General features: G+C 39.2%; 1 protein-coding gene across 1 annotated transcript in view; it reads left to right on the forward strand.

Moving 5' to 3' along the window:
• The window catches only part of DNAI3 (dynein axonemal intermediate chain 3), a gene marked incomplete at both ends in the record, with an annotated part of 87,308 nt that overhangs the window by 13,339 nt on the left and 48,730 nt on the right, over positions 1 to 25,239 (forward strand). Inside the window, 7 exons of the mRNA XM_079721235.1 lie at positions 2,905 to 3,086; positions 3,681 to 3,785; positions 6,343 to 6,492; positions 7,548 to 7,747; positions 12,845 to 12,961; positions 22,805 to 22,995; positions 23,753 to 23,877. Coding sequence (XP_079577361.1) covers positions 2,905 to 3,086; positions 3,681 to 3,785; positions 6,343 to 6,492; positions 7,548 to 7,747; positions 12,845 to 12,961; positions 22,805 to 22,995; positions 23,753 to 23,877 — 1,070 coding nt within the window. The remainder of the gene's footprint in view (positions 1 to 2,904; positions 3,087 to 3,680; positions 3,786 to 6,342; positions 6,493 to 7,547; positions 7,748 to 12,844; positions 12,962 to 22,804; positions 22,996 to 23,752; positions 23,878 to 25,239) is intronic.

Raw genomic sequence — 25,239 nt, forward strand, 5'->3', positions numbered from 1 at the left:
AAATATGATCTGAAGCAAACAAACAAACAAACAACAACAACAAAAAAAAACAATTGCCTTTGAGCATCCTCTACATGCAGGTGTTAGGGTTAGTATTTTAAGGGGAGATAAAAATGGGCAATTTGTCCCTAATTTATGAACCACTTGTATTCCAAATGTTTGTTTATTATGCCAACTGATTGCAATTTGGAATATATTTCCATACATAATCAGTGTTATGCATAGTCACTAATAATCACCTGAATAATCGTATCATAGAGCTTCCAGGGCGAGGGGTCAATGTTTCTGTGGGAAAATAAGCTCAAAATTCCTACTTGAGAGGCTGCATGCACTTTTCCCCTCGCTGACACACCTGTTGAGCAGTGGGAGGGAGGATGTTGGGACATCCAGGTGTGGGGGGCCTGGAGAGGATGGGAGTGGGTTCTGGGGCTCCCGGAGCATAGAGCTGGGGGAGGGAGTTCTGGGGATAAATGCAGAACTGAACCTGGGGTGGTAGAAGCTGATGGTGATAAAAAGGATAAGAAAATGAGAAGTAGGGTTGAGAGAGAAGATTGAGGCAAAATGATACCTTGTCTTCTTCCATCCGCTGTCCCAGGGCTTGCTGCTGCCCAGGACTGACCTGGGGTGGGGGGCAAAGGGACAGGAAGAACAATAATGGAAGCCTGTTGAACCTCCCCTTCCTCCTCTTTTGAGGGCAATTCTGGGACTGGGGAACCAGAGGAGGGAAGAGGGAGGGGAGGTTCCTCTCCAGTTCCAGGTTTACTAATACAACCTAATTGGAAAGTCAGTAGCTTTAAAGTGTGAAGAACTAGGGCTTCCCTGGTGGCACAGTGATTAGGAATCCGCCTGGCAATGCAGGGAACACGGGTTCGAGCCCGGGTCTAGAATGATCCCACATGCCGCGGAACTACTAAGCACATGCACCACAACTACTGAAGCCCGCTCGCCGTAGAGGCCGTGCTCCTCAGCAAGAGAAGCCACCGCAATGAGAAGCCCGCGCACCGCAATGAAGAGTAGCCTCCGCTCGCCGCAACTAGAGAAAGCCCGTGCACAGCAACGAAGACCAAACGCAGGCAAAAATAAATAAATAAATAATTTTTTTAAAAAAAAGTGTGAAGAACTGAATAACAAGTTTGACTGAAAAAGAGCCCTAGGGAGCAGAGGTACCTATCTAGGGTCAAGGGAAGGTTTCTTTAAAATGGGAGACTATTGAACAAATCAGCATGCTGAGGGCAAACAGCACAGAGGTAGGAAAGGTTGACGGGAGAGGAAGAGTTGATGGGCTGAGAAGGGTGGAGAGGGGCAGGCAAGTCTTCGAACTGGAGGGAAGGGCAGAAAGACGGGGCCTGTGCTGATGAGCTGGTGGGCAGGGCTGCGGGACATCCCAGGATTCTTTGCTGTACAGACACAGAATTTTCTCTGTGAGAGGAAGCAGGGTCATCTGATGAGAGAGAGCAACAGGTGAAGGGGTGAGGGAGGAGGTGTTTTAGGAGAGCAATACAGGTTTGATAGAGCCTAAGATGGTGATAATACCTTTGAACCAATAATTTCACTTTTAAAACCTCTCCTGGGAAAATAATTTGAAAAAGAATAGATATATGTATAACTGAAAAAAAAATATGAACTGCTATTTTCAACTGTCATTTAGGCCATTTCTGTACATTCTCATCATATATAACTGTCTTGGTTCTTATACTTTTGTTATTCATTAGATCTTAAGTATTAGTTTTGAGAATTTGACCTTTGTCTTTCAGATTTAAAATATAATGTTAAACCACACACAAAAAATTTTTTTTTAAACCTAAGAAAATAATTTGAAATGTGATAAAAGTTTATAAACTATATATTTGTTTGTAGAGTTATTTATAATCACTAGAAACAAATGAGAAAAAATGTAATGCTTACCAACAGAACAGTTAAAAATTATGCTATATAATTACATTAATTTAAAATGATGCGGGCTTCCCTGGTGGCGCAGTGGTTGAGAGTCCGCCTGCCGATGCAGGGGACGCGGGTTCGTGCCCCAGTCCGGGAGGATCCCACATGCCGCGGAGCAGCTGGGCCCGTGAGCCAAGGCCACTGAGCCTGCGCGTCCAGAGCCTGCGCGTCCGGAGCCTGTGCTCCGCAACGGGAGAGGCCACAGCAGTGGGAGGCCCGTGTACCACACACAAAAAAACAATAAGAAAAAAATAAATCAAAATAAAATAAAATGATGCATTAGAAAAATTATATAATGTCATAGTAAAATTCTAGTGACATAATAGTAAGTATGAAAGGCAGGATTTAGAATTTCATTTAAGATACTATATATGGAGTGACTGGAAGGAAATAGAGCAAACGATTAATAGAGGTTCTCTCTTGAGAGATAGAATTATGGGTAATTGTTATTTTCATCTTTTTGACATTAAAATTTTTTTTAAATTTTATATTGGAGTATAATTGATTTACAATGCTGTGTTAGTTTCAGGTGTACAGCAAAGTGATTCAGTTATACATATACATATATCCTTTTTCAGATTTTTTTCCCATTGAGGTTATTATAGAATATTGAGTACAGTTCTCTGTGCTATACAGTAGGTGCTTGTTGGTTATTTATTTTAAGTATAGTAGTGTGTATATGTCAATTCCAAACTCCCAGTTTATCCCTCCCTGCTGCCACATTTCCCCTTTTGTAACGATACGTTTGTTTTCTAAGTCTGTGAGTCTGTTTCTGTTTTGTAAATAAGTTCATTTGTTGACATTTTTTATAATGGATAAACTTACTTTAAAAATATGAACAATGATTTTAAAGTCTTTTAAAATTTTAACCAAGGCAATTATTTAAAGCAAACAATTGCATGTTTCCTAGTGTTAATATTTTAAATGGTTATATTTAATGTCCAAATTCCACTTTGCCTTTCCCAGGTCATCCAGAAATTTATCCTTTAGTGTTAACTAACAAGACCCAGGAGATATTTAACTGCAGAATAGATGAAGATGTCACAGATGAACAACCTTATAAACTTATCCAAAAAGAAGATATTTTTGCAGACTTTGAAAACAGAGCTGCAGTATCTGATTTCTACCCAGTCAAAAAAATTATTCAGGTAAGTACAGTATCCCTCTTTATTTTTCAGTTCTACCTCAAGAGGTTCCTGATACATAATCACAAAAATTGGAGAGATTTCTGAGTTCAAATCTGGCATTTCCCATTACTTTGGGCAAATGCTAGCTTGCCCATCCCTCCTTGGGAATCCTTCTTGATGACCCTTTGTGAAAAGCAAACTCCTATCTGTGACATTTTGTCTTACTCCACACCCAGAAAAGCTCATCCTTGCCCAATTTTAACTAGAAAGGGAACCTACCTTTATTTTCCCATACTGCTTTAATTGTTTAATTCATAATTTTAGTCCTGATTTGTCCACAAACATGCTACAGAGCACAATACCAAATAAAATGAATGCTTCCTTTTTTTCCTGTTAGAAATAAAATTACATGGTAAGTTTCCCTGGAAGCGTTGTGTTTTAAGAGCTTTTGTAAGTTAATAAAATAACCTTGCAATTTGGGGTTATTAACCATAGGTTAGCACTGTGGTTATCTTCTATGATTGATTGATTAAAGAAATATTAATTTTGTGTCAGATCTGAATAAACTGAATGACTACTGAACATTAACCTTCTTTTTTGATTATATTTTTGCAGGAATATCCTGGAGATGAGCTTCTCCTTGTTTATGACAAAGACTTCAAATATGGACTTAACTTTTATCTTATTGGAACTGAAGAGGGCAAGGAAAACTATTTAAATGTAAGCACACCCTAAGCAATCTGTTGATTGTCAGAAGGAAGCAGTACCTCTGGGGGAACCCCAGACATGGTCATGATTATTCTTGTTCAGCTCTGATTCCCTGGGGCCTAGAGTAGGTGGGGTAAGGGCGAGCTAACTCATACATCTCAGGGTAGCAGATACTCTACTTATTTGCCCTTCATTTACCCAGTGGGACTGGAAACAACAAATCTGGAGTACCACTGCTATCACCACTCCTTGGCCCATATTCCTGCTTCTCCTCTTGCCATCACCATGACTTTGGGTAAGCTACTGAACCTCTCATCTGCAAAACGGTGGCACCAATAGGGCTGTTGTGAAGATTAAATGGGCCGATGCAGGTAAAGCCCTTTGTATAGTGCCTGGCACAAAGCTAAGTGCTCCATAAATTTTTGCTATGATTATTTAAAAGCAAAATTTTTAAAGGACAACTTGGTCAGTGGGCAGTTGAGGGGAACAGGGTGTCAAAGATAAGCAGAATATAAAAGAATGTTAGTTTCCAAGGAAAGGAAGTCAGTTCACCTTCGGGGTGTTGTGTTCAAAGTGGTCATGAAAGGCAACAGACTTCTGACACTTGCCTTCCGGTCTGGCATCCTCATGGGGAGGTTTGGTCAAACTGAGGGAGACAGAGGGGTTTGTGTGGTTGTCCAATAAGCAAGAAAAATAAAGGAAAGCCATAGCATTTTAAAATATTGAACACTTTTTACATTTGAAATAATTTCTCAGTTAGCCTTAACATTTTCAGTTTTATTTTTATGATTGCTTTTTTCTGTGTTTTAATTTTTTTATTATGGTGAAATATTTCAAGTGTATAGAAAAGCACAGATGATGAAACAAATATCTATACAGTCACCACTCAGAATTAACAAATGTTACTATTTTGTCATATTTACTTCAAATTCTTTTGAAAGGAAATAAAATATAAGAGATAATGTTTCACTGTCTCTTATATCCTCCTTAATTCAATTTTTCTAACTTCTCTCTATAAGGAACTATTATTCTAAGGTTGTTATATAGTCTTCTGTCCATGGTTTCATACTGTTACCATGCATGTATGCTCCACAAATAATACATTTTATTGTTTTATTCATTTAAAATTTACATAAAATTATATTATACAACTTGTTTTGCAACTTTTGTTTTTCACCAAATTGTAAACTTCTAGGATCTATTCATGTTGATACACTTAAAATCATATACATGTAAATTGAGTTTGTTCATTGCAACTGTTTTATGAGATTTTATCTTCTGACTATACCAAACTATATCAACCCTTTTCCCTATTGATATTCATTTTGGTTGCCCATTTTTTCACTATTATGAATAAAGTAGCAGTGAACATCTATATATCTATATCTGTATCTGTATCTATATCTTTATCTGTCTGTATATCTTCTTGTGGACATCTTGGTTTAAAAAACATTTGCTCTTTATAATTTAATGGATATCATATTTATTCATACATATAATCCTCTCATCAGAAAAACATTTCATGAAATCAGAGAAAATTAGTTTTATATTTTATCAAGTTTTAGCATTCCATATTCTTAAAGGCATACAGTAAATGCTTTTTTCTTATCACACATCTTTTCCTTTTTTTCCTCTCCCCTCTTGATTCTTTCATCTTCTTTCTATATCCTTGATCTCTTTCTTTTTTGCCATTCTTCCTTTTTTTTTTGCATAGTTTCCTTCTCATAGTTGAAAAGCATGAACCAACAAAGAAGAAAAATAATAAGGAAGAGCTTAATGAATTTATATAAAAACAAAGTTTATTGCAAAATATACATGTGTAATTATAACCTAAATTTGGTAATATGTATATATATTTGCTGAACTTAACTCTTTTTTTTAATTGAAGTATAGTTGATTTACAATGTTGTGTTAATTTCAGGTGTACAGCAATGTGATTCAGTTTTATATACATATGTATATATATGTATATATATATATTCTTTTTCAGATTCTTTTCCCTTATAGGTTACTACAAAATACTGAGTAGAGTTCCCTGTGCTATACAGTAGGTCCTCGTTGGTTATCTATTTTATATACAGTAGTGTTTATATGTTAATCCCACCTCCTAATTTATCCCCCCCCCCTTTTCCTTTGGTAACCATAGGTTTTCTTCTGGTAATATATTTTATTTTATTATTTTTTTAATATATTATTTTTTAAATTTTATTATTATTTACTTTATTTATTTATTTTTGGCTGCACTGGGTCTTTGTTGCTGCGCACGGGCTTTCTCTAGTTGCAGTGAGCGGGGGCTATGCTTCTTTGCGGTGTGCGGGCTTCTCATTGCGGTGGCTTCTCTTGTTGCGGAGCATGGGCTCTAGGAGTGCGGGCTTCAGTTGTGGCTCACAGGCTCTAGAACGCAGGCTCAGTAGTTGTGGGGCACGGGCTTAGTTGCTCCACGACACATGGGATCTTCTCAGCCCAGGGCTCGAACCTGTGTCCCTGCATTGGCAGGCGGATTCTTCACCACTGCACCACCAGGGAAGCCCTGGTAATATATTTTAGAATCCTATTTATTTTATTGCAGCCTCCAGAAGTTCCAGAAGAACAAGAAGAATATAAAGAGCATATTCCTGAAGATATATATATTTATAAGCCACCTATCTCTAAACCATGGGTTTCTTTGGGCAGTGAAAAAGAAATTGAGGAAGAATCGGTTAAAGAATCCACAAGAGAGGTCAGCAGCTTGAATATGATGTCTAGCCATCACCTCCCTATAGCTGAGCAACACATATCCCCGAGGGATCAGTGTGGTTTGCTGTGTTTGCTGCAGGGATATGGCTTTTTTTTGATAGAAGAATGGTCACTGTCTTAGGGGGGTGTTATGGGCTGGCCTGTGTCTCCCTCCAAAAGATAAGTTGAAGTCCTAAACCCCAGTACCTCAGAAAGGAAGTAAGGGGAGTTTTATCCAATAGGGCAGGCGTCATTATAAGAAGACACTCTTGTGAAAACACAGAGACACAGGGAGAACGCCATGGAAGACGGAGGCAGAAATTGGAGTGATGTATCACAAGCCAAGCAACACCTAGGATTGCTGGCCGTCACAGCAGAAGCTGGGAGCAGGCAGGGAACAGATTCCACCTCAGAAGGAACCAACCCTCCAACACCTTAGTTCAGACTTCCAGCCTCCACAACCAAGAGAGAATAAATTCCTGTTGCTTTAAGCTACCTAGTCTGTGGTATGTGGTTACAGCAGCCCTAGGAAACTAACAAAGTGGCATTCCCAGACCAGCCCCTGAGAGGAGCAATCGTGTGCAAGTGATTTATTATGAAAGGGCCCCATAAGAGAATAGGAAAGCAGCAGGACCGAGACAGAAGCCCTGCAAGGGTGCACTCTCAGGCAAAAGTCTGGCAGAGTGAAGGCTTCAGCCTGGACCTCTAGGGAACTCTGGAGTGTAAATTATACCTCAGAGTTGTCCCAAACAGAAGCAAAAGAGATGGGCTTACATATGTCTCCCACCAGTCCATTGCTGGCCTGGATATAAACTGCCAGTCACTTCCTGTTCTTTGTACCTTCAGGCAAAGTGGTCCTGGTAGCTCTAGAGCATCCTCCACAGAAGAGAGGTAGGTGGCTGGTGGCTGTGGGAACAGAGAGCAAAAGGACCTGGAAAGGTGCACAGAAAGTACACAAAGGGGTCCAAGAGGATGTGGACAGAGCACCCGTATTGTCGGCCACACATCATTTTTCTCCAGAGACTCGATTGTTTCCTGTACTGCTTACATGTGTTGCAGATTACATATATGATTTCTCGAAAACGAAGTGAATTTGGTGCCCCAGTTAAGTTCAGTGACCAGAATGCTTCCAGTGTAAAAGATGCCTATATTGAATGTACAGCCTACCCAGATAAAAATTTTACCCTTAAGCAACTTGAGAGAGATGTTGGCATGCAAGTAGTCCCCAAAATCAAGGACACAAGTACTCAGACAAGATGGTAAGTATGTGATGAATTTATATGTATTTTGAAAGGCAATTGTGGTTAAAATCCAGCAACATCCATGATTACTTTGAGAGATCTGTATAATAAAAACGCAATGACAGTGATGCCAGATCTCCACAGGGTAATTCAGCTCAAGATCTAATTATAGGCAACAATGCCTTTTAACAATCTTACTAGGAAAATGAAATACAAGTATATAAGACTGTAAAGATTATGAAGTGGGAAAATGAGCAATGTTCTTAATAACTATAGTACTGCTCTCAGAGAAGGGGACCTGGTCATCTCATCTGAAATATGACCATCACCTTCTAACTTGTCTATTCTACTGCCTAAGTGATCATTCTTATGTACCAAATCAGATTGTTTTACTTCACTACTGCCCAAATCTCTTCCATGTCTCCCCATCTCATCCAGAGCCATTAGGATGACATATAAGGTCCTCCTTCCTTCATGACAAGGCACTGTCTGCCTGTCCAGCCCTGTTCCTAAGCAAGCCCTCTGTGCTCTAGCCTATGAGCTACTTCCAGCTCCCAGAATACCTGCTCTTCCACGTTTTCCTGCCTTTGCCCTTGCTATTCCTCTGCATAAAATGCCCTTCACTACCTTATCCACCCTTCTTCACCCTTTAAGTTCCAGTTCAGTACCCCCTCCTCTGTGATTTCCTGGAAACTCCAGGTAGAACTTATCACTCTCTCCTCTGGGTTCCCACTAGAGCTTAGAGGTATCTTTATTATAGCACTGATGACCCATATTTTATTCATCTGCTCACCTGTCTGCCTTAGATCCTGAGCACTTGAGGCTACAAATGATTAATTAAATTTGTAATTTAATTAAAATTTATCCAGTGAATGAATTGATGTAAAATTGATGGCTGAGGGAATGCTTTGGGGACTTGAGCTCAGCTTTGAATGTTGTATAAATCTGAAGACATATTTAGCTAACCTATGCATATTTTTTAGGATTAAAAAAAGTTATTTTGAAATAATTTTAGATCTATAAAAGATAAGCTACAAATGTTGAATATGATTTGGAGACATAGAGAAAGGGAAAACATCCCAGATTTTTTTAAATGACCTGACCACCTAGGGGGTGGGATGAACAGAGTCTGCATGGGACCACAAGGAGACCAGCCTGGGTAGCGTGGAGGGAGCAGCAGAGACAAGCAGACTCTCTGTGGCAGACAATAGGGAATTTTGGCAAGGTCTGAAGCAAGGGAGAGGCAAGATTAAAGCTATTAAAGTAAGATGAGCCAGGCAGTATGTATTGGAGTGCAGAGGGAAAAAAAAACCCTGGAGTTGAGATTGGCCAAATGGGAATCTACTGTAACTAAACCAGGTAAAGTAAGGTGGTGTCAGCAAACCAAGAAGAGAGGGTGGAGAGGAGACATGTATAAATACAAAATGCTGTAACTCCCATCATTAAAGCCAACAAACAAAAAACTGTTTCAACCTTTCTGGCTATTAGCTACTTTCTCTGCTTTTTTTTTTTCTTTTTCTTCTTTTTCTTAACAACAAAACTCCTCACAGCAGTTTTCCACATTCTCTAGTTGCACCTTCTCTTCCATTCTGCCTTGAGCCCACTCTAGTCTTAACAAGGTCACCAAAGACCTGCAGTGGTCTGATCGCCTAATCCCATTTTCAGACACCCTCTTTCTCCGCTTCTCAGCGGTATTTAACATGGTTGACTATTTCTCCTTCTTGGCTTATGGGCAATACTCAGTGTATCCCTCCTAACTCACTGGCAGCTCCTTCTCAGTCTCTTTTACTGGATCCTTCTCCTTCCAATTTCTAAATATTAAAGGACCCCAAAGCTAACTCCTTTTGATGTTTTCTCTAACTATGCTTAATCCCTGGGTGAATGTATTCATTCCTGTGGTGTTACCTATTATCTGTTTGCTGGTGGCTCCCAAATCTATACCTTCAATCTCAATCTCTCCCCTGAACTCTACACTCATTTATTGATCTGCTTCCTTAAGTATCTAATAGGTGTCTCAAAGTTAACATGCCCAACAACAAACTTCTGATTTTCTATTTTCAAACCTGAAACTCTCTGAATCTTCCTCATCTCAGTAAATGGCACTCATCTTCTTGTAATTACTCAGACCCCAAACCTTGAATTTTCTTGGGTCTATCTTCAAAACATATTCACTGCTATCACCTTGGATCAAGCCATGATCATCTCTTGCCTGGATTACTGGAATGCACCCTAACTGGGCTTTCTCCATCCATCCTTTCCCTCCTACATTCTGTTCTTCATAGAAGAGCCAGACTAATCCTGTTAAAATGCAAGTCATATCACATCACTGACAAAAACCCTCCTATGGCTTCCCATCCTGAAGGAACCTACAAGGCTTCATGTGATCTAAATTCCATCTGCCCCTCTACCCTCATTTCCCACAATTCCCCTTGTTCATCCATTCCAGCCCCACTGCCCTCCTTGTTCCTTGAATTCACCAAGCATTGTCTCTCTTCTCTCACCTTCGCCTCACCACCACTTAGAACTGAAGCTCCATGAGACTGGAACTTTGTCTATTTTGTTTACTTCTATATCCCCAACTCCTAGGACAGTTCCTGGCACATACTTATTAAATGGAGGGGGAAAAGGAACCAAGGAAGGGAAGGAGGAGGAGAAGGATCAAGTTAAGGAAGAATGTGCAGAGTCACTGACTTGAGTTCAATGTTTAGAGAAGAGCCATGAAATATACAGTGAGAGAGGCTGTGACCAGGAGAATCGTGGGTCCTCAGTGTGGACCATAGTACAAAACATGCTTTTCAGATCTCTGTGAACCAAAGGATCAGGAACCATGAAAACGTAATGTTAAAGTTAGAGCACATGTACATAGATACCAGGGGTCAGGACAAGACACGGGTCAGAAACCAGGGAGGCAGATAGACAGGCCAAACCAAAAGAGATGAAGAGAAAGACAAGGACTGGTAGTCAAGTCTTGGCAGAGAATTAGGACATCAAAGATCATTAAACACCAAGAAGTGAAGGTAAGATGGGAAAGAGAGAGGTGATTCATTAGTACAAAAGAAACTTAGATTTTGAGAAAATTTTCTTAGTCAAGACAACTAGAGATTTCTATTTTTCTACCAGGGTGCAGAAAAGTGAAAAGAATGAGTCAGCCAGGGTAGACACAGGAGGTAGACTCAGAAAAGGAGAGTGAACTTCTAACGACAGGGACCCTAACCACAGGACTCTAGATTTATTAGGCTCTCAATGAATGTTGACTGATAATGATGAACAGTTGTTTCTATGTAGATGGAGGGAATAGATGAGAAATAGCGGCAGGTCTTGACCCACAAAGTGGGGTGGTGGGAGGAGTAAATCAAAGGGAATTCAAATGGTTCAAATCCAGGTGACTTGGGAGAATGCTGGTACCACTTACTAAGATCAGAAATTAGGTGGAAAAGATGGGATATATGATTGTGATGGAAGAAGTAAAAAAACAAAATCAAAGATGAGGATCAAAGAGTAATGACAATGAAAGCAAATGTTTACAGTGTCCTTACCACATACCAGGCATTCTTCTAAGTATCAATACTTTGCACACATCAACTCAATTAATCCTCACAACTGCCCTCTGAGGTAGGCACCATCTCCATTTTACAAATAAGGAAACTAAGGCAAAAAGAGGTTAAAAATGAAAGCTAAATGTTTAGAACATAATTTAAATTTAAAGCAATAATGAATAGATCTGCTGAGGAACAATAAAACAAATCACATTTTAAAAAATAAGAGTGACTCAGTCATATTGCTACTTTGTTGAAACCACCAGGCACCATATAATTTCTTACTTAATCCTACCTGGAGGGTACTACTGTGGGATAGAAAATAAAAGGTGACGCTAAGATCTGAACCCAAGTCTCTGGTTCCAGCACCAACATTCTTTCTTTCCATCACTCTGTCTTCTGCTATGGATACTGATCTAGGCAGGGAAAAAAGAATGAATTGTTCAATTAAATATAAACAAAACTCTCTTTACTGCTCTGTTTGATTACTCTCCATTAATATACTTGCCTCTCAGAGACATTTTCCTGACATTTGCTCAACAACACAGGTTAAATACAACCTAATTTTTGTGAGCACTTAAAATGTCCTAGGCACTGTTTTAAAAGCTTTGCATCTATTAACACATTCAATCCTTACAATGACACTGTGAGCTAGGGACTTTCAGAATTTCTTTTAGGGATGAAAAACCAGGCACAGAGAGGTTAAATTATTAGCTTAGGGTCACATAGCTAGTAAGTGATAGAACCAGGCTTCAAAGCCAGGCAGCCTGTCATCAGAGTGCACTCTCTTAAGGACTTGCCATATGATCTTTCTACAGCCCCACACCCTAAGATCAAGGAGCTCATTCAGTCTAGTGGGTGAGACTGACAAAGCCCAAAGGTACAATACAATGTGTTGTGTTCAAGGGTGGAGGTGAACACTGAGAGCGGACTGGATGGAATAAGCTTTCTCCCAGAGATGGTGCTGCCATTACTGCCAAAATGTAACTTGTTCCAGGTTTTGTATATTTAGAGCAGAGTTTCTCAACCTCAACACTACCGGCTGGATAATTCTCTGTTGTGGGAGAGCTGCCTTATGCACTCTAGCATCCCTGGGCTCTACCCTCTAGATGCCAGGAGCTCTTCCCAGTTGTGACAGCCAACATTGTTTCCAGACATTACCAAGTATTTCTGGATTGAGAAGATGGAACAGGGTCGCACTGGTTGAGAAACACTGATTTAATGAAATGAAGAAAGAATGATACACAAATGTGACAAAATGTTAATAATTAATGAATCTGGGTAAAGAATGTATGGGAATTTCTTATACCCTTCTTACAACTTTTCTGTAAGTTTAAAATGATAGATAAATATTTTTTTACAATAAAGAGCTTGTTGATTATGTCAAAGAGAAATTCAAAAATACTTCAAATGGCAGCCAACATCAGTTGTCTAGGATAAAGAAAAAAATCAATATGTAGAATTTAAGTATAAAATAATATCCTAATATTGTCACAGAGAAAAATATTTGCCCTGTTATGACCTATATTTGCTTGTCTTTGATCTAACTTTTGGTATTCAATGTCTTTCAATCTATTAGGACATATCCCAAAAATGCTACTACACAATATTATCCAAGAGAATTTTCGGAAGAAGAAAAAGAGGCACTGGGACAATCAAAGGCTTTGACTGAGTTTCTCAACAATGTGTCTATAAGGTAAAAATTGTATATTAAATTAAAAGAAAAAACATAAAATGTATATGTTTACTTATAATAATAGGTCTTAAAAAACAACTCTATACCTGGTGTACAGATAGAAAGTATGAAGACAGTTATCAGATACTCATGAGCATGTGACACATTCTACAGATTCTCAGTCTTTCTTTCCCTTCTATTGCTAAGCAACATGGTAGACCTTCTAAGCTAGGACCACACCAAACGGTGTCAGCCTAGAAGGTGTATATAGTTGAACATGTGAGGATGTTTTCCTAATGGAAAATTAACATTTATTTACCATGGTTTCCTTTATTTAAGTCTTTTTCTTTAATCCTCAGTCCCCTTCTTAGCTTCACTGATTTTTACAGGATTACAAAGGTGAGGATGTTGTGGATGTTGAGGATGATCATTACCATGATGATAGGAATTTACAAAAATACCTTTTAAATGAGAATCTGAAGTCAGTTCAGATATCATTTTTGGATATGTCACCCTTATCTCTAATTCCTGTGTTGCTGCCACTCTTACTGGCCCTGAAAGAGAGGTGTTTTTAAAATGCCCCCTACACTCATATTCAGGCCCTAAGCAGACCCTGGGGACTTCTAAACCAGAGAAAGAGTTTGAAGGTCTCATCAAGTTGATATCAGAGTTCAGATAAGTGGAGCCAATGGTGGACATGTCTACCAGTTGTACCAATAGGTTGGTTACCATTTCCTCCCAAAATTAAAGATTTGGTAGACAAGTTCATATACAGCCCAAGTTAAGCTCTTTTATGTTTATTTTTAAGAAAATGTTTTAAGATTAAATGTCTTGAAAATTCCTTGTGATGACCTAGAGGGGTGGGATGGGGAGGGTGGGAGGGAGGCCCAAGAGGGAGGGGGATATAGGTATACATATAGCTGATTCACTTTGTTGTACAGCAGAAACTAATACAACATTGTAAAGCAATTATAATCTAATAAAGATGTTAAAAAAAAAAAGAAAATTTCAACAACTCTCAAAAGTTGTTACCTATGCCTAGGGAGAATCTGGTTCAAAAATTCACTAATTATTCAAAGAGAGCTTATTAACTATTTGCCACTCACTTACAGCATGTGTGCTATAGTTTTTCCTATGTAGACAATTAGAAAGAAACCAGAAAACCTGAGGTTTCTTTTCCTCGTATCAAAATTAAGTAATTATTAAAATTTTTCCTAAGGACATTAAAAATGAGGTCTGTCTATGTACAGTCAATTTCAAAGGAATAAATGGTCTATAGCCAATTCTCAATTATCTACATTGTGTATTATCTTTATTTATTTTTTAAATATTTATTTATTTGGCTTCATTGAGTCTTAGTTGCGGCAAGCCGGATCTTTGTTGCGGCACGCGGGCATGCGGGATCCTTAGTTGCAGCATGCATGTGGAATCTAGTTCCCTCACCAGGGATCCAGCCCAGACCCCCTGCATTGGGAGCATGGACTCTTAGGCAATGGACCACCAGGGAAGTCCCTGTATTATCTTTAGACGTGGGCTTTTATTCTTCCCTTTCAATTGCCAAGCTTATAAGGAGAGGGATGGTGAACAGCTTCATAATTCCCTCCTTGAGATGTGGGAAGGAGGAGCCAGAACTATAAGAAGAAAGAGGAAAATTGATACAGGAATTTTAACAGCATTGGCCAAGAATAAATAAGAAACCACATTTACATCACAACCATGCTTCCCACTCTAGAACTGTTTAAGGTTTACTTAATTTAAGATTAGAATAAGCCTTGTTTTGTTCTGGAAGAGAGCTCTTTTAGAAATGAGTTCTTTCCTTCTCATAGAATTTTGTCCAGAACAAACCTAAGGCAAGCATTATTTGCAAAAGAAGAAAATGATCTGAGAGGAGAGAGAGAAACTTCAAGAGGATTCTCAAAGCAACTAAGAAATGTTCGTTTGGGGGTTAAAAAAACAGTGATACCCATGGGTTTTCACTCAGACAACAAGCTTTGCCAGCCTCCAGTTCATCACTCTCAGGAACCATGTGGTAGAGTGCACCAAAATCAAGAAACAGGAAACCAGAGAAAAGGTGCTGTTTTCACTTCTCCCTTGTGAAGACAGTTCAGGCTGAAACAGAAAGAAATGATTTTGAAAATGCTAACAAATGCTTCTACTTGAAACTGGGCTTAAACCTTGAAGCTCCGGGTTGTTCCTAGGGTTTTTCAGGGTTGTTCAAACACAGGGTTGTTCAAACTAATGTGCGTATGAACCATCTGGGCATCTTGTTAAAATGCAGGTTCTGACTAAGTAGGTCTGGGGTGGAGCCTGCCGCTTTGCATTTCTAACAGCTCCAGGTCATGCTGATGCTGCCGGTCCTAGGAAATGCATCTAGTTTGAAAGATGAAGTACAAGAAGAATTTAGCCCAAAGAGTATTCAATTACGCAGTGAATGGTAGTGTAATGATTAATGACACAGGTATTAAATGGTACCCTTATTTAATATGTTAGGAATATCTATTAGGATACTTACTGCTTATATTTAATTATCTAAATAAAGGGTTTTTTTTCTTATTTTAGGAAATTCATAATTGAAAACCACTTTCAACTTACTATATTTATTAAAAAACCAAGTTGTTTAGACTTTCAGTCATTAGGGTAAAACCTTGGGTGGCATTCTAATTATGGGAAAGCTCCTAGAGGCCTTGGGAGGGGGCTGAGCTTTCAAGCCTAAACATATAAAGGGACAATAAACATTATAGTAACTTATAAAACAGGAACTTGTCAAGCCAAGTTCCCTAGACTAAGAAGAGCACCAAGATTGTTTTTTAAAAGAGCAACGTTGGTATTTTTAGCAGGATAATTCTTCATTTTAGGGGCTGTCTTATGCATTGTGGGAGGTTTAGTAATAGAATTAAACACATTAGCACCTCCCAGACACTGTGACAGCTAAAACCACCACCACCCTCCCCCACACACACACTTCTGAATTCCAAATCTCCCCTTAAGAATGTCTTATTTGTTGTTTTAAATGGTATATAGTATAATTATTATATATATTAATATAATAATTATATATATGTAAATACAATAATTAGTATACATGATCATTTGGTACTGAATATGACTAAGAAAATTGCCTTTTCTATCAGTTTGGAGTTTTCAAAAAGCAAATGAGATCAAGTTCAAAGTAGAAGTTTACTGAGAAGTTCACTGTGAAAAATAAAGGGAAGGGAAGCAAGATTGAACAGGGAGAGCTTCAGACAAACTCTCAGCCAACCCAACAGGGAGCTGCAGAGGAAGACGACCTGTTGGAGGTGTCCTGCCAGGGACAGAACTGGCAGGCCCTTGTGCCCGCAGCGGCCATGCTCAGTCTTTTTAAGTTTTTTTTTTAACATCTTTATTGGAGTATAATTGCTTTACAGTGTATGTTATTTTCTGCTATATAACAAAGTGAATCAGCTATACGTATACATATATCCCCATATCCCCTCCCTCTTGCGTCTCACTCCCACCGTCCCTATCCCACCCCTCTAGGTGGACACAAAGCACGGAGCTGATCTCCCTGTGCTATGAGTCTGCTTCCCACTAGCTATCAATTTTACATTTGGTAGTGTATATATGTCAATACTACTCTCTCACTTCGTCCCAGCTTACCCTTCCCCCTCCCCATGTCCTGAAGTCCATTCTCTACATCTGCGTCTTTATTCCTGTCCTGCCACTAGGTTCTTCAGAACCTTTTTTTTTTTTTAGATTCCTTATATATGTGTTAGCATACAGTATTTGTTTTTCTCTTTCTGTTGTACTTCACTCTGTATGACCAACTCTAGGTCCATACACCTCACTACAAATAACGCAATTTCGCTTCTTTTTATGGCTGAGTAATATTCCATTGTATATATGTGCCACATCTTCTTTATCCATTCATCTGTTGATGGACACTTGGGTTGCTTCCAACTCCTGGCTATTGTAAATAGAGCTGCAATGAACATTGTGGTACATGTCTCTTTTTGAATTATGTCTTTCTCAGGGTATATGCCCAGTAGTGGGATTGCTGGGTCATATGGTAGTTCTATTTTTAGGTTTTGAAGGAACCTCCATACTGTTCTCTATAGGGGCTGTATCAATTTACATTCCCACCAACAGTGCAAGAGGGTTCCCTTTTCTCCACACCCTCTCCAGCATTTATTGTTTGTAGATTTTTTTTTTTTTTTTTTTTTTTGTGGGTACACAGGCCTCTCACTGTTGTGGCCTCTCCCGTTGTGGAGCAAAGGCTCCGGATGCGCAGGCTCAGCAGCCATGGCTCACAGGCTCAGCCGCTCCACAGCATGTGGGATCCTCCCAGACCGGGGCACGAACCCGTGTCCCCTGCATCGGCAGGCGGACTCTCAACCACTGCGCCACCAGGGAAGCCCTGTAGATTTTTTGATGATGGCCATTCTGACTGGTGTGAGGTGAGACCTCATTGTAATTTTGATTTGCATTTCTCCAATGGTTAATGATGTTGAGCATCCTTTCATGTGTTTGTTGGCAATCTGTATATCTTCTTTGGAGAAATGTCGATTTAGGTCTTCTGCCCAAGTTTGGATTGGGTTGTTTGTTTTTTCGATACTGAGCTGCATGAGCTGCTTGTATATTTTGGAGATTAATCCTTTTTCATTTGCTTTGTTTGCAAATACTTTCTCCCATTCTGAGGGTTGTCTTTTCATCTTCTTTATGGTTTCCTTTGCTGTGCAAAAGCTTTTAAGTTTCATTAGGTTCCATTTGTTTATTTTTGTTTTTATTTTCATTTCTCTAGGAGGTGGGTCAAAGAGGATCTTGCTGTGATTTATGTCATAGAGTGTTCTGCCTATGTTTTCCTCTAAGGGTTTTATAGTGTCTGGCCTTACATTTAGGTCTTTAATCCATTTTGAGTTTATTTTTGTGTATGGTGTTAAGGAGCATTCTAATTTCATTCTTTTACATGTAGCTGTCCAGTTTTCCCAGCACCACTTATTGAAAAGGCTGTCTTTTCTACACTGTATATCCTTGCCTCCTTTGTCATAGATTAGTTTACCCTAGGTGCGTGGGTTTTTCTCTGGGCTTTCTATCCTGTTTCATTGGTCTATATTTCTTTTCTTGTGCCAGGACCATACTGTCTTGATTACTGTAGCTTTGCAGTATAGTTTGAAGTCCAGGAGCCTGATTCCTCCAGCTCCGTTTTTCTTTCTCAAGATTGCTTTGGCTATTCAGGGTCTTTTGTGTTTCCACACAAATTGTGAAAATTTTTGTTCTAGTTCTGTGAAAAATGCCATTGGTAGTTTGATAGGGATTGCACTGAATCTGTAGATTGCTTTGAGTAGTATAGTCATTTTCACAATGTTGATTCTTCCAATCCAAGAACGTGCTATATCTCTCCATCTGTTTGTATCACCTTTAATTTCTTTCATCAGTGTCTTATAGTTTTCTGCATACAGGTCTTTTGTCTCCATAGGTAGGTTTATTCCTAGGTATTTATTCATTTTGTTGCAATGGTAAATGGGAGTGTTTCCTTAATTTCTCTTTCAGATTTTTCATCATTAGTGTATAAGAATGCAAGAGATTTCTGTGCATTAATTTTGTATCCTGCTACTTTACCAAATTCATTGATTAGCTCTAGTAGTTTTCTGGTAGCATCTTTAAGATTCTCTTTGTATATTATCATGTCATCTGTAAACAGTGACAATTTTCCTACTTCTTTTCTGATTTGAATTCCTTTAATTTCTTTTTCTTCTCTGATTTCTGCGGCTAAAACTTCCAAAACTATGTTGAATAATAGTGGTGTGAGTGGGAAACCTTGTCTTGTTCCTGATCTTAGTGGAAATGGTTTCAGTTTTTCACCATTGAGAATGATGTTAGCTGTAGGTTTGTCATATGTGGCCTTTATTATGTTGAGGTAAGTTCCCTCAGTGCCTACTTTCTGGAGGGTTTTTATCATAAACGGGTTTTGAATTCTGTCGAAAGCTTTTTCTCCATCTATTGAGATGATCATATGGTTTTTCTCCTTCCATTTGTTAATATGGTTTATCACATTGCTTTGCATATATTGAAGAATCCTTGAATTCCTGGGATAAACCCCACTTGATCATGATGTATGATCCTTTTAATGTGCTGTTGGATTCTGTTTGCTAGTATTTTGTTGAGGATTTTTGCATCTATGTTCATCAGAGATATTGGCCTGTAGTTTTCTTTTTTTGTAACATTCTTGTCTGGTTTTGGTATCAGGGTGATGGTAGCCTCAAGGAATGAGTTTGGGAGTGTTCCTCCCTCTGCTTTTTTTTGGAAGAGTTTGAGAAGGATAGGTGTTAGCTCTTCTCTAAATGTTCGATAGAATTCACCTGTGAAGCCATCTGGTCCTGGGCTTTTGTTTGTTGGAAGATTTTTAATCACAGTTTCAATTTCAGTGCTTGTGATTGGTCTCTTTATATTTTCTATTTCTTCCTGGTTCAGTCTCAGAAGGTTGTGCTTTTCTAAGAATTTGTCCATTTCTTCCAGGTTGTCCATTGTATTGACATATAGTTGCTTGTAGTAATCTCTCATGATCCTTTGTTTTCTCTGCAGTGTCAATTGTTACTTCTTTTTCATTTCTAATTCTGTTGATTTGAGTCTTCTCCCCTTTTTTCTTGATGAGTCTGGCTAATGTTTTATCAATTTTGTTTATCTTCTCAAAGAACCAGCTTTTAATTTTATTGATCTTTGCTATCATTTCCTTCATTTCTTTTTCATTTATTTCTGATCTGATCTTTATGATTTCTTTCCTTCTGCTAGCTTTGAGTATTTTTTTGTTCTTCTTTCTCTAATTGCTTTAGGTGTAAGTTTGGGTTGTTTATTTGAGATGTTTCTTGTTTCTTGAGGTAGGATTGAATTGCTATAAACTTCCCTTTTAGAACTTCTTTTGCTGCATCTCTTAGGTTTTGGGTCATCGGGTTTTCATTGTCTATTGTTTCTAGGTATGTTTTGATTTCCTGTTTGATTTTTTCAGTGATCTCTTGGTTATTTAGTAGTGTATTGTTTAGCCTCCATGTGTTTGTATTTTTTACAGATTTTTTCCTGTAATTGATATCTAGTCTCATAGCATTGTGGTTGGAAAAGATACTTGATACAATTTCAATTTTCTTAAATTTACCAAGGCTTGATTTGTGACCCAAGGTATAATCTATGCTGGAGAATGTTCCATGAGCACTTGAGAAGAAAGTGTGTTCTGTTGTTTTTGGACGGAATGTCCTATAAATATCAATTAAGTCCATCTTGTTTAATGTATCATTTAAAGCTTGTGTTTCCTTATTTATTTTCATTTTGGATGATCTGTCCATTGGTGAAAGTAGGTTGTTAAAGTCCCCTACAATGATTTTGTTACTGTCAGTTTCCCCTTTTATTGCTGTTAGCATTTGCCTTATGTACTGAGGTGCTCCTCTGGTGGGTGCATAAATATTTACCATTGTTATACCTTCTTCTTGGATTGATCCCTTGATCATTATGTAGTGCCCTTCTTTGTCTCTTGTAAAAGTCTTTATTCTAAAGTCTATTTTGTCTGATATGAGAATTGCTACTCCAGCTTTCTTCTGATTTCCATTTGCATGGAATATCTTTTTCCATCCCCTCACTTTCAGTCTGCATGTGTCCCTAGGACTGAAGTGGGTCTCTTGCAGACAGCATATATATGGGTCTTGTTTTTGTATCCAATCAGCCAGTCTGTATCTTTTGGTTGGAGCATTTAATCCATTTCCATTTAAGGTAATTATCCATATGTATGTTCCTATTACCATTTTCTTAATTGTTTTGGGTTTGTTATTGTATATCTTTTTCTTCTCTTGTGTTTCCTGCCTAGAAAAATTCCTTTAGCATTTATTGTAAAGCTGGTTTGGTGATGCTGAATTATCTTAGCTTTTGCTTGTCTGTAAAGGTTTTAATTTCTCAGTTGAATCTGAATGAGATTCTTGTTGCGTAATCTTGGTTGTAGATTTTTCCCTTTCATCACTTTATATATGTCCTGCCACACCCTTCTTTTTTTTTTTTTTTTTTTTTTGCGGTATGTGGGCCTCTCACTGTTGTGGCCTCTCCCGTTGCGGAGCACAGGCTCCGGACGCGCAGGCTCAACGGCCATGGCTCACGGGCCCAGCCGCTCCGCGGCATGTGGGATCTTCCCAGACCGGGGCACGAACCCGTGTCCCCTGCATCGGCAGGCGGACTCTCAACCACTGCGCCACCAGGGAAGCCCCACACCCTTCTTATGGGGATTCCCTTGTATGTTATTTGTTGCTTTTCCCTTGCTGCTTTTAATATTTTTTCTTTGTATTTAATTTTTGATAGTTTGATTAATATGTGTCTTGGCATGTTTCTCCTTGGATTTATCCTGTACGGGACTCTCTGTGCTTTCTGGACTTGATTGACTATTTCCTTTCCCATATTAGGGAAGTTTTCAACTATAATCTCTTCAAATACTTTCTCATTCCCTTTCTTTTTCTCTTCTTCTTCTGAGACTCCTATAATTCGAGTGTTGGTGTGTTTAATGTTGTTCCAGAGGTCTCTGAGAGTGTCCTCAATTCTTTTCATTCTTTTTTCTTTATTCTGCTCTGCAGTAGTTATTTCCACTATTTTATCTTCCAGGTCACGTAACCGTTCTTCTGTCTCAATTATTCTGCTATTGATTCCTTCTAGAGAATTTTTAATTTCATTCATTGTGTTGTTCATCCTTGTTTGTTTGCTCTTTAGTTCTTCTAGGTCCTTGTTAAACGTTTCTTGTATTTTCTCCGTTCGATTTCCAAGGTTTTGGATCATCTTTACTATCATTACTCTGAATTCTTTTTCAGGTAGACTGCCCATTTCCTCTTCATTTGTTTGGTCTGGTGGGTTTTTACCTTGCCCCTTCATCTGCTGCATATTTCTCTGTCTTCTCATTTTGCTTAACTTACTGTGTTTGGGGTCTCCTTTTAGCAGGCTGCTTGTTCGTAGTTCCCATTGTTTTTGGTGTCTACCCCCAGTGGGTAAGGTTTCTTCAGTGGGTTGTGTAGGCTTCCTGGTGGAGGGGACTGGTGCTTGTGTTCTGCTGGATGAGGCTGTATCTTGTCTTTCTGGTGGGCAGAACCACGTCTGGTGGTGTGTTTTGGGGTGTCTGTGAAGTTCGTATGATTTTAGGCAGCCTCTCTGCTAATGGGTTGGGTTGTGTTCCTGTCTTGCTAGTTGTTCGACATGGGGTGTCCAGCACTGTAGCTTGCTGGTCGTTGAGTGGAGCTGGGTCTTAGCATTGAGACAGAGATCTCTGGGAGAGCTCTTCCCAATTGATATTATGTGGGGCTGGGAGGTCTGTGGTACACCAATGTCCTGAACTCAGCTCTCCCACCTCAGAGGCTCAGGCCTGACACCCAGCCGGAGTATCAAGACGCTGTTGGCCACTCGGCCATGTACGTTGTGGGGAGCTTCTAGCCTTTTGGGAAGTCTGAGGTCTTCTGCTGGCATTCAGTAGGTGTTCTGTAGGAGTTGTTCCACATTTAGATGTGTTTTTGATGTATTTGTGGCAAGGAAGGTGATCTCCACGACTTACTCCTCCGCCATCTTGTAGGTCCCCCCACCGTGCTCAGTCATTGACTGGGATAGAGCATGACTGGGAAACTGAGGCAAGTTATGGTGATACTAGAGGCTGTCAGCTAACAGCTTCCTGGCACTAGAAGATGTTCTGCGTAGCACACTATCTTGAATTTTTTTTTCTCTTAAGTCATTTATTTCACACAGGATTAATCATTAGTTACCAAATACAATTGAGAATACTTTTTCTTTCAGTATAAATGAAGCAGGAGGAGCTGCTGAAAGACGTATCACTGAATACTAAAATCCAACGTCTTGATTCCTTTTTTTTCTTTTACAAAATAGTGTTGAAATAGCCCTGCAGCAAAATGAAATCATGAATACATTTATTAATGACTGGAAAAGCCTGGCAGCAGAAGAAGGCACCTTTGGGGACAAGACTGATACCCACCTGAAAGAGTACCAGTCCTTTACTGACCTGCATGACCTAACAGAGAAGATGATCACCTGTGTCTCCTGGCATCCGGTCATCTATGGTGAGGCAGAATCATGACAGGGATTCCATTCTGGGGTGACATTGAAATAATCTGTTGTTTTTATATGTAGAATTGCAAACTAGCTCACTTTCCATGAGACAACTTCCATTCCTGAGTGCAGGCACCTGCCAAGCACTTTCTGCACCTTCTCTCCATCATGTGTCCTCCCAGCTACCTTGTGGGACCACATTGTGGTCTCTACTTTATAAGGAGAGGACCAGAGCTCTCAGGAAAGTGACAGGCTCAGGTCACCCAGCTGGTGCAACGCCAAATCTGGAACTTCATTCCCCCTGACTCTCAACTTACTGGGCAGGATAGGAGATACACCTCCTTTAAAGAGCTCAGCAGCCAAGGGGATAGGAATGTGTGAGGGTGGATCCATGGACAGAGCCATCTGTGCCCTCTTTCTTCCTCCTTTCCTGCCCAACATTGGCCCTCTCCTCACAAAAACAAAAACAAAAAAGAAACACAACACATCTTTTTTTCTTGCTAAGTCTTCAACGTTCACTGTTTATTTTGTGAACATCTCAATTTGGTCCAGCCACAGTTCAAGTGCTAAATAAGCGACACATGGCTACTGGCAACCAACGTATTAGACAGCAGAGCTCTAAAAACACTCTTGGTCTCCTGTAGAATATTTTTACACAAGTTTCATCAAAATGGAAATGAACAGTGACTGTGTAGGAAAACAAAACTTAAAAACACTTCTCCATGCACAGTTGTTGCAGATTTTAATTTCTAGTTGTGTTTCTATCAGGGCTAATAGCTGTGTCGGTGGCTGTACGACTCTCCTTTGAAGAGAGGGTCCACTTTTCTGGTAAACTATTGCTGCAACCATCACTGATTCTTTTCTGGAGTTTCTCCGATCCCATACATCCTCAGGTAATGAAGGAGAGTCATCCACATGTTCTAAAAATTTTAACTACTACTTTCACACATCTTTAGCAGTTTTAATTGCAAAATACTTTATAATCACTTAATGTTGTAAACCCCTATAAAGCTAGGCTTTCTTCAATTCAGAATTTGTCATCATTCAAGTTGAGCAAAATTTAAGTTTACACTTAGTTTATTGAAAAGATATATTGAACAAATCAACATGTTATTAAAAAAAACATTGTAAGAGGAATGTTCAATTGATTTTAAAGAGCAAACTCTTTTATGGACTTTATTTAGGTACTAACTGTTCAAATGCAAAGAGATTTTAGTTTCACATGGATTTCCTTGATTCCAAGGATCACCAGTAGGAGATGGTAATGAGTAAAGATGACTGTGTGGGAGACAGTGGGGAATGGTGGGGACTGTGGCCCTAGAGGGTACCCAGCCCATCCATGGGGACTCTTCTGTTCTCCTTGCCAGGTGGTCCCACTTGTCAAGAGAATCCAGCAATTTTGTGTGTGATCTCCCAATTTTTAAATAGCTCAACTAAAACCAAACCAAAATACGGCAGTCCAAATAAAATAAGGCTAAAGGCTGGGTTTGCCCCCGCAGTGTTCAATTTCCAATATCTGCTCTAGATGAGTTCTGCTTAGGGGCAGGGTGCTTTATAGTGTTAGATTAATAAACCAAGATAATTCACCTCAATTCCAATTTGAAATCTTTAGCTCAGTGGTGGCAAACCAATGGCCTCTGGGGCCTGTATTTTTGGCTGTTATGTTTAAAGAACGGCAACCATGCAAGTGTTTAGCTTGGTGGTAACACAGTAGCTCAGGTGCTAACTATGGTTAGTATATCTATTTCCTCACACTGGTGTATTCCTTGCAGGACTTCCTCCCTACCCTCCAGGCTCTTGATTTTGTTTACCTTATGGGTTCTGAATTATTTTAAAATTTGTAATATTATCGCTGGCAATGCCGCTGTCTTCTCTTTTTCAACGCATTTTATTTTTAAGTGCTCATCTCTGTGCCAGACTAGGTATATACAGCAGGGAAAAAATCATACAAATATCCCCAGAGCCCCCAGAGCTTTCTCTCCACCCTTTTCAGAAACACTGATTTCATAGTCTTTTTATTTATAAAAAATTATAACATGCCCCAGCAATGACCCACAGAGGGGAGAGGAGGGGAGATTGGGTCCCCTTGAGAAACTACTTGCTCTCATATGCATGATCAATGTCCAGAATAAAATTCAGCAAAAGCAGCTTCCAATCCAGAGGTAGAATTCTGAGAATGGAATTCATGTGCATGTTTCTTATAAATAGCTATAAAATTAGACTTTTGACTTTATTAATATTATTTCTAGCCATGA

This window comes from Hyperoodon ampullatus (assembly GCF_949752795.1).
Source record: "Hyperoodon ampullatus genome assembly, chromosome: 2".
Lineage (NCBI taxonomy): Eukaryota > Metazoa > Chordata > Mammalia > Artiodactyla > Ziphiidae > Hyperoodon > Hyperoodon ampullatus.